The 9,121-nt window shown below is 26.8% G+C and overlaps 1 protein-coding gene across 1 annotated transcript; it reads right to left on the minus strand.

The window, feature by feature from the left end:
- Positions 1-254: 254 nt before the first annotated feature.
- On the minus strand, positions 255-8,599 carry LOC132905895 (glycerol-3-phosphate dehydrogenase [NAD(+)], cytoplasmic). The gene is made up of 8 exons (XM_060957628.1): positions 8,431-8,599; positions 7,629-7,806; positions 5,873-6,013; positions 5,535-5,676; positions 4,879-4,991; positions 4,029-4,259; positions 3,183-3,382; positions 255-452 (listed from the first exon to the last, which is right to left on the minus strand). Exons 1-8 carry the CDS (start codon positions 8,472-8,474, stop codon positions 395-397), a joined length of 1,107 nt encoding a protein of 368 aa, XP_060813611.1. The 5' UTR covers positions 8,475-8,599; the 3' UTR covers positions 255-394.
- Between the last annotated feature and the right edge of the window lie 522 nt (positions 8,600-9,121).

Consider the following 9,121-nt stretch of genomic DNA (forward strand, 5'->3'; position numbering starts at 1 on the left):
TCTCAGTCAGCAAGTAAAAAACCATTTTGATAGTATATCATACAACAAATAATAATACATAAACAATAAGACTTTACAAGTTAATCTAATATCTTAGATACTTTCGGCTCTTAAAATATTTACTAAGGAATACTAATCATAAAATATTGATAAAATATAATATTTTAAAATAAAGTTAGCAAACGACACACGGATGTATGCCGCGAAATTGAAAATAAGCGATGACCAATTTCATTTTCAATTTTTAGACACTGTTTTTGATTACATTATTAATGTTCGATCACTAAAAATTAATTCAGATCGGTATGGTATTCATATTTTAGTTGAATTTGACCACGAAAAGTTAAATGCACATAACGCGCGTATATCTTCTTTCGTCTCTTCTAAATAATCTTCACAGACGACATCTTGGTGAAGGTAGCTGTAGTATTGTTGCATTAACGTCGTTGTCCCTAAATATGAAGCAAATATAATTAAAACTAATAAATCTTTTGCATACCTTTAATTATGATGAGTATTACTTTTGTACACAGCATGTGTTTTTACACCCTTAAACATACATAATACAAATTGAAATATGTGTAATACTGTATCTACCTATGATTACTGAAACCATATTAAGTTGTAAAAAATGAGTATTTGATAATGTTTATTATTAGTAAAAAAAAAAAAAAAAAAAAAAAAAAAAAAAAAAAAAAAAAAAAAAAAAAAAAAAAAAAACTACTAGTATAGTTATGAAAGTTGGAATTAAAGGCCTTGGAAAGAGGACAAATATAATTCTAAACAAATGTTTATCAATTAACAAGTAATAGCCATATATTTGTTACGTTTTATGTTACACTGTTCAAGTCAACTTTAGTTCTATGATACAACAATTTATAACGAACTATCGAAAACTATCAGCACAAGATCAAGATATCTAAAATATTTATTTGTAGACTCTTCTTAATTTCTAACATACAACAATCCTTGTAAACTTTTCATTAAAATATACAACAACGCATAACACATTACATTTTGACGTATTACTACTTTGTTTTATTAATAATCAGTGTTCTGCTTTACGTTTCGTATATACTTTGCGCTCTTAAGAAGATATTAACTATGTACGTGATTCACAGGTGCTATTAAGGGTGTGTTGAAATTATTATTATATGCGCTATAATTTTTATCGTAATATTACTCTACTTCAAAATTGAAAATATAAACCAAAATATAAACTAAAATAAATTGCAAAAAAAACAAAGTTAAACAACAATTTACTCTTTGACGAGTACTAATTAAATTTGTATTGTAAAGTTCAGAAAAGTCCATGGTCCTTATAAGTTAGTTTCCTTTTTTACTCTATCTTCTTTTCTCTACTTGATAAACATTTTTCTTATGAAATTGTTTTTTGATTTGTATAATAGTCAAGAATCTAAAAATAATTCCCCATCACCTTTTCCCAATTCTAATGTTTCTTTAGGGGTGAGAAATTTTGAAAAAAGTTTAAACAAAATTGTACTTTTTTATATTTACAGAAATACATGAAAATAATTACCGAAAAATTTTTTCTTGTCTCGAAATTACCAATTAAATCTGCTTTATATATATGTATCAAAAATAAATAACATCATTTTACGATATAGATATGTCTTTAATAGCGATTATAATTTATGAATTTATAAACTTCTACATTGCCTTGAAAACAAATATGAAACATTGATTGTAACACAACCAAATGTGAAATGCGTATGTTACGCACACATTTTATTTATGAAATATTAATTTTTACAAATCATTAAAAGAATTTCGCAACACCCCTATAGATTGCAACAACAATAATATACAGTCATGCAAAATATGATATCTAATGTTACTTCTTGTACAAGGTGTTCCAGGTTTTCCCGATCAAAATTTGTCATCATATTTTATGGATAAAATTCAAGAAAAGAATGTTATGTAAACATAAGTCATTTGAAGCATCATTAAAATAATTATAATAAAAAAATATAAAATGTGAACAGAGATAGCAGAGGAATAGAATGGAAGGAAAGAAATAGCGAAGACCATAACGGTCTTACGATTGCTATCAATTATTGATAATTAGTTTCAAAATATTTATCATTACTGTGAATACAAAACTGACAACATTAAGGCAATGAATTTATAATTCTACAAAGGTGCAATTTTTTTAACCTTCATGAATTAATCATCGCGTTTTTATGTCAACTTTTTCAATGTTTTTAAAGCTCTTAGCTCAATAGCTCAATAAAGCTTCTAATGAAGCTTATTAATGCTATGTTCTTATAATATCATTTTCTTACTCAAACCCATAAAATATAACGACAATATTTGCCTATAAAATCTAAGACACCTTATATATATTTGTTTCACTGCCATCAATAAGCTATGATACATTTAACACGGTAAAATGGCTTTGAAAAGATCGAAAATGACTAAAACGTAGTAAAATACATCCTTTGAATCTTGTTTTACATCTTATGATATATTATAGAAATATAGGATAAATATTCACGTTGTTTTTAATATGTATATAAAAAAATAATCTCTTTTACGAAGCTATCAGAGCTCTTTTGTATGTAATTGTACATATAAACCTTTATTTTCATTGTTTAAAATAAAAATCGTTTTATTCGATAGAAGTCAGAAACATTTCATCTTATATATGTGCATATAACATTGGAAACAATTGTACATAAGCCCTTTCAATTTCGATATACATGATAACTATTTACAAATATGTACACGTATTATGTACAATATACATATTATCAGGTTAGTGTTCAGTTACTTTTTACAGATGTACCAATTGGTTTTAACACCCATTAGAAGATGCAACTACACAAGTAGATAGGACCATGGCTAAACGGATCATTCATTATTATACGATAAAAGATGTATGGTAAAATATTAATTTTTAAATAAATTAATGCTTAGATCCCACGTATCCCTCGTATAGGATGTCCAATTAAATCTCACAAATATTACATATTTATATAATATTTTTCTCGTTGAATTTCTAATATTTATGTAACCGTATACTAATGTGATTTTAGCTCCGAAAGTAAATTTTACAATATATCAAATAAAATATTTGTTGTTCTATAACAATTTCTAAAATAAAGATCAGATATTTAAACTAGTTCGCCATTAAATATAGTGGAGACAATTAAGCTTACATGTGTTCTGGATGATAGCGTATGTATTCAATTAGTTCCGCAGGCTTTATCTCACCGGTACAAATCCTATGCACGGCCGTGAAAAGAGGAAATCTCCTTTCCATATCTTTCGCTTTTAGCATATAATTTACCTCTTCAGCAGTGAACGGACCTTGTAACTTTTGTCCATTTAGCATTTCCTTCTCCAATTCTTCGATTGTCTGTAAAGAAAATAATTAATATATAATATAATTTTCTATGTAATACATTATCCTAGTAATGCTCGTTTAATCATAATATGTCAGGATGTTTGAATTGTAATTCCCACATAACAGCGATTTCATTCCTAAAATACTTTCGAGTTTCGAGATGCACTCTGAAGCCCGTTGATAAGGAAAAAAATAGATTTAACGGGAGCAAGTGAGAGAAACATAGTACTTCTTATTTATTCTTGCTAATCTATTCATTATCTTTGTCAGTAGGTTTAGGTTACGCTGGCTTCGAAACACTGACAATGAGAATGTGTTGAACGTATTGAGGCTGAGTCATTGGAATGCAGATTCGGTTGTAGAAATCGATTCTATTAGAATTTAAAAGAACATCATTGCATAACTATTTTCTATATCATATTGTATCTAATTGTATAATTTTGTTATATACTGCTGCGTATATTATTATGTAGTTTGTGGAAATAACATAGTTGAACTATGACTGGGACATGAGATATGAAAATGTTAATCAATGCGATGAGCATACTTTTTATGTTATATGTACTACTTTAAGGTCTTATTTATTTTAGAACTAAATTTTTATTATATCCTTACTACTTATATGTTAATTAATATGTACATATTAATAAAGACTGACCTTGCCTGTTTTTACGAAAGCTTCAGAAACTTTACGATTGCGACCACCATAACAAGTAGTGATAAGATCAGCCACACCACAACTTTCAAAGAAAGTAGAAAGTTTTCCTCCAGGGAAAAAGACATCCACGAACTTAATCATTTCCATAAGACCTAATCTGATAACAGCAGCTTTTGTATTATCACCCAAACCTAGACCATCGACGAATCCAGCGGCGCAGGCTACTATATTCTGTTATAAATTGAAATATATAATTAATATATACAGAAAAATTAAGTTTACAATGCAAATATGCGATTACGCAATTTCATTCGTGCGCAATATGTATCAACGATAGACGAGTGACGCATGCAGCGTATGATAGAACTCATCATCAATCAAGTACATGCATAGTTCTTGACTGAGTATACTTTGAAGTTTGAGATATGCAAGTATTTATAATAGATATGTTGTTTACTGGAAAGATATTTATTACTAAATAACATCGTTCAGAACCATCTAACTGGATGTTATTGTAATCTTAACCATTTCAACATATATTATTATACTTATCATGTATCATTAAAAATATTTATTTTGTTTCACAGCACTATTATATATCAAAATATGATTACACCTAAATATTTTTTTTTTGTTATTAATAATTTGTTGATACTCGTATTTCAGATACCCTATATCTAAAGTGAATATCTTATGACTTAAGATATCTCTACTATTAAAGAAGGAAAGTGCAGTTTTAAGATTTTTTTAAAAGATTTGATAAGCTGATAAATTTGTGAGATTTATTATATTTATGAGATTTCATCTATTTAACATAAATGTGAAAAACCAAAAATTATGATATAGTTACCTTCAATGCCCCACAACATTCGACAGAATCAACATCTTCAACTACTACAACTCTAAAATATGACGTTTGTATTATATCCCTTAGTATAGAAGCCATATTTTTGTCCTTGCAACCTAGATATTAAATAACAAAGATATAACATTCACAGTTCGATTTAATCGAAAATGTATAAACAAAGACAGTCAGAAGCTGTTTTGTAATATTGCATATAAAAATGTTCTTGAAGTTTTTATGGTTGCAATTTGCAGAATTTAAAATATACATTAATTAGAGTAAGGAACGATTAAGTTACTCAAAAAGTATGGAAAATTTGAGTTGCTTCGTTCTATTTGTTCATAGCAAAATGTTTTCTCCTCGTCTAATTTTTACCTACATGAGCGTGCAAATACAAAATAGATTATGCGCTATTCGTTCAGACATGAAACGATACTTGAACGATTTCATCCATTCTTTTTCTCGTATGTCTATATGTATGCATTGCATATGTAGTTATAATATAACCATTATTATATGAATGTGCAGTTTTAATATAATATCATTTATAATATCAAACAGAAATTAATTTTTTTTCCTAATGGGACCATTCGAACAAATAGTACAAGTCATTCTTAAAAAACAAATGATATTTGTTTTGTAAATACATAGTAAATATTTACCGATAGTAGTTTCACAAAACATTTCCTCAGCAACTTCAGAAGCTAGATTTGCTCCCATTAAAACCGAAACAGGAATATGAAGTTGTTTAGTAATTATATGCGAAATAAGTTCAATACCACCTCCCTCCTTCTTATCAAAACCCTATAAAAATATTAATAAACTTATAATTTCAGTATTGTCAGGTTGGATTTTATATGACAAAACAAATAAAAATTTTTGTACGAAACTTTTTCGTCCGAAACATTGTTTCCGAAATAATTAAGTTTAAAATCTGATTTCATTGATTGAATCAATGCTTTATAATCTATTAATGCTAAATTCTAAATTAAAATCATACCTTTACTAAAGAAAGACCAACAGCTGTAGGTTTAATTTTCCCTAATAACGTACTACATATTTTATTGATAAATTGATGTGGTATTACAAAAATTAGGATATCTGCATCCTCGGCAGCTTTCACTACATCAGGAACTGCAATCTGAAGCATGAGAAACATATAGACTGTTAATATTTATATATCATTTCTATATTTGCAGTGTATAGAAGTTATATATTCGTTTAACAATTAGAAAAATAATTGTCTCCATTCACATATCTCATGGAGTGATTTTCGATAAGTTTTGTTACAAATATTAAAAATTATGGAAAGGGATATTCATGTTCATACGTTAAACGATAGGAAAGGAAACGTGAAAAATTATTAATTCATAAATATATACGTAATGAATCATATAATTTCTAGTATTCACAAATAATACAATCTACTACTAATGTTTTATTTTCTTTCAAGGGATGATTTTGTTAGTACAATATATTTAATACAAAATAAAATTTCGCATTTTACCAAATATAGTAAAGTAATTTATTATACAAATACTATACATAATTGTACAAAATACTCTATTAAATAATCGAAAAAACTCCTAACCTATTTCTCTTATATTAAGATTATAGTAACCTTAACTGACGTACTCAGTTTAAAATAGTTCAAAATGAAAATTAAGCTTAAAATAGGATCAAGAGGCTCAATCATTTGTAACATTAAATTTATTATGTGGATATAGACATAGGTCCCATATTACATTAGATGTACATTTTAAATACGTCTAGAGAAACGTACTACCTTACGAATCAATAAATAGTTTCAGCAGACTTCGTCATGGTCAAGGTTTTTCTATACAAAGCTACTGACGCTGAAAGTTAACCATCTATATGCGTGCGATAGATGGAAATTACGAATGTGTATTCTGAGACGTGTATCTCGGAAGTTAAATTAAAACTATAGATTGCGATAACTAAACGATAACGTATGAGTATTTGCGATATAGAAAACAAAGTTATAGTTTTGGGTTAAATTAAAAATTAAAGGTAGAAAGTATTTCATTAAAATTTTTAGAAAATTTTATTTTTATATTTTTTTTTATTTTACAAAAGAATAATTATACTGCATTAATAAACTATGTATTACTCTAATAAACTATTAATTTATTTGTAAGTTTAAATAATTAAAACAGTAACAAACAGATTTCTAATATGGAATGAATTATACTCTTTCGGTACAAAAAGGAAACGGTTTACATATGAGATACATGTGATCTCACGAGAGTTACGTAAGCTTAATTTATGTTTCAGAATTATAGATTTAACAGTAAGAATAGTAAGGTTACACAACGTGTAATATGTATTATCCGTAATATGTATGTATCCATATAGTAAAATATATTGTAAAAAGATAGTGAAATAAATAAAGAATAAGGTGTAGAATTTAATAAGTATATATTATTGCATAAGGTAATATTATCAATAATATAATATTATTTAAAAAGTTTTGGGATATTTATACGATATATTTATGTGAAGTTTATCTAAAAGTTGGGTAGGAAACTCGATGTAATCTAAGATATCAATGTTATGTACATACTACTTACTATGATTTGAAGTATTAAGATTTTCATATTTTGATCAATCAAAAAATAAAGGTATACAGAACAATTTTAAAATGCATACAATATTTTTAATCTATTTCTTAGCATAAAAAACGATTGTTTTAATTATGAGAAAGAGTATAGATAAACATGTACATAAGTACTTACCACATTGGGCGGGAGTTTATGTCCTGGAAGATACTTTACGTTTTCATGCGTCTCATTAATAATTTCGGTTAGTTTTTTTCCATTGATAGTTTCCTCGTATACATACATTGTAACACGATCCTCAAAATTATTAAGTTTGGCGGCATTTGCTCCAACTATCTTAGCGATAGCTGAACCCCTGAAATTAAACATATACAGTAAAATTATATAATAATTTGTTTTACATAACATTCTTCTATATCTATGCACAAAAATTTGCGTATATTTTTACCAGGGAAACAAGTTTATATTTTCCTAATTTACATTTTACATACTAATACAAATAAAAATATATTAGAAATTCATTCGAATTATTCAGCGATGTAATTTTTACATTTAAGCTTAAAGTTAATTTATAAATAATAATACATAATTCACGCTACATTATATCATTTATGAATAATATCATATTATACACTTGTTATTTCCACAATATTTTTATTTTATTTTAACATTTTTACATGCATTCCTTACAAAAATATATTATATAAATTATAATAAAACATGACCTAGTTAGAATCTGCCAAACTTGACAATTCAGTTTTCTAAAAATATATTTGTCAATATAGATAAGTATTATCGAAAGGTGTTAGTAATAAAAATACAGTAGATTTAACAAGTGTACGATACTTCATCTGGTTTTTATTTACAGCACGTGGTGATCAATTCTGATAACATTTTACTCCGACCAGATAAATCAATGACAGACCAAATTTTTCGCATTTACAGACTTTAATATTACAAAGGCTTAAAAATAACTTACCAATTTCCTGATCCAATGATGCAAACACGTTGTTTGTCTGCCATAATCTTGCCTGATACTAATAATGAAATTATACAAGTATAAAACGAAAATGACTGTAAAGTAATACACGACTACCACTCACCACCAAGGCAGAGAGCAACTGGAACTACATTGAACGTGGAAAGTCTTGTGCTAATTTTTGTAGAAGTGGGAGTATGGAAACACCAGTGGTGATAGGCGGCCTATTCCTACTCTAAGCAATGTTCGTTGATCGACCAATCAAAGTCCAATATGATAAAAGGTATATATTCTATACGTATTATCTTCATATTTTATCTTGTGAAGATTACGTAATTGTGTATGAGCAATATTTACCGAAGTATATTTACCGAAATATAATAGAATCGCTAAAAAATATGATAAGGAATATGTCTTTATTTGTGAATTTCAAATTATCTCTGCAAACCATAACATTCATTTTTTATTGTATTAAGAAGCATATAAAAGAAGGCACACAAAACAAAATATTATATTTTACGATAATAAACAATTGCACAAATATCATTCAACTAGATTTTTTTTATAAACGAATTTAAAGTTAATGTGACAAAGATAAATAAATTTTTTTAAAGAAAATATTGCATCATTATTCTATATGACATAATCTAAAAATAGTTATGTTATTAAGATACAATAAATCTGTCTAAAA

This window comes from Bombus pascuorum, chromosome 4 (assembly GCF_905332965.1).
Source record: "Bombus pascuorum chromosome 4, iyBomPasc1.1, whole genome shotgun sequence".
Taxonomy (NCBI): Eukaryota; Metazoa; Arthropoda; class Insecta; order Hymenoptera; family Apidae; genus Bombus; species Bombus pascuorum.

Coding starts and splice junctions, on each gene's coding strand:
- LOC132905895 (XM_060957628.1), bottom strand. CDS start 8,474: ATGGCAGACAAACAACGTGTTTGCATCATTGGATCAGGAAATTG. Junction 7,807..8,430: donor ATCATTGGATCAGGAAATTG/GTAAGTTATTTT, acceptor GTTTAATTTCAG/GGGTTCAGCTATCGCTAAGA. Junction 4,260..4,878: donor AATGTTGTGGGGCATTGAAG/GTAACTATATCA, acceptor AATTTATAACAG/AATATAGTAGCCTGCGCCGC.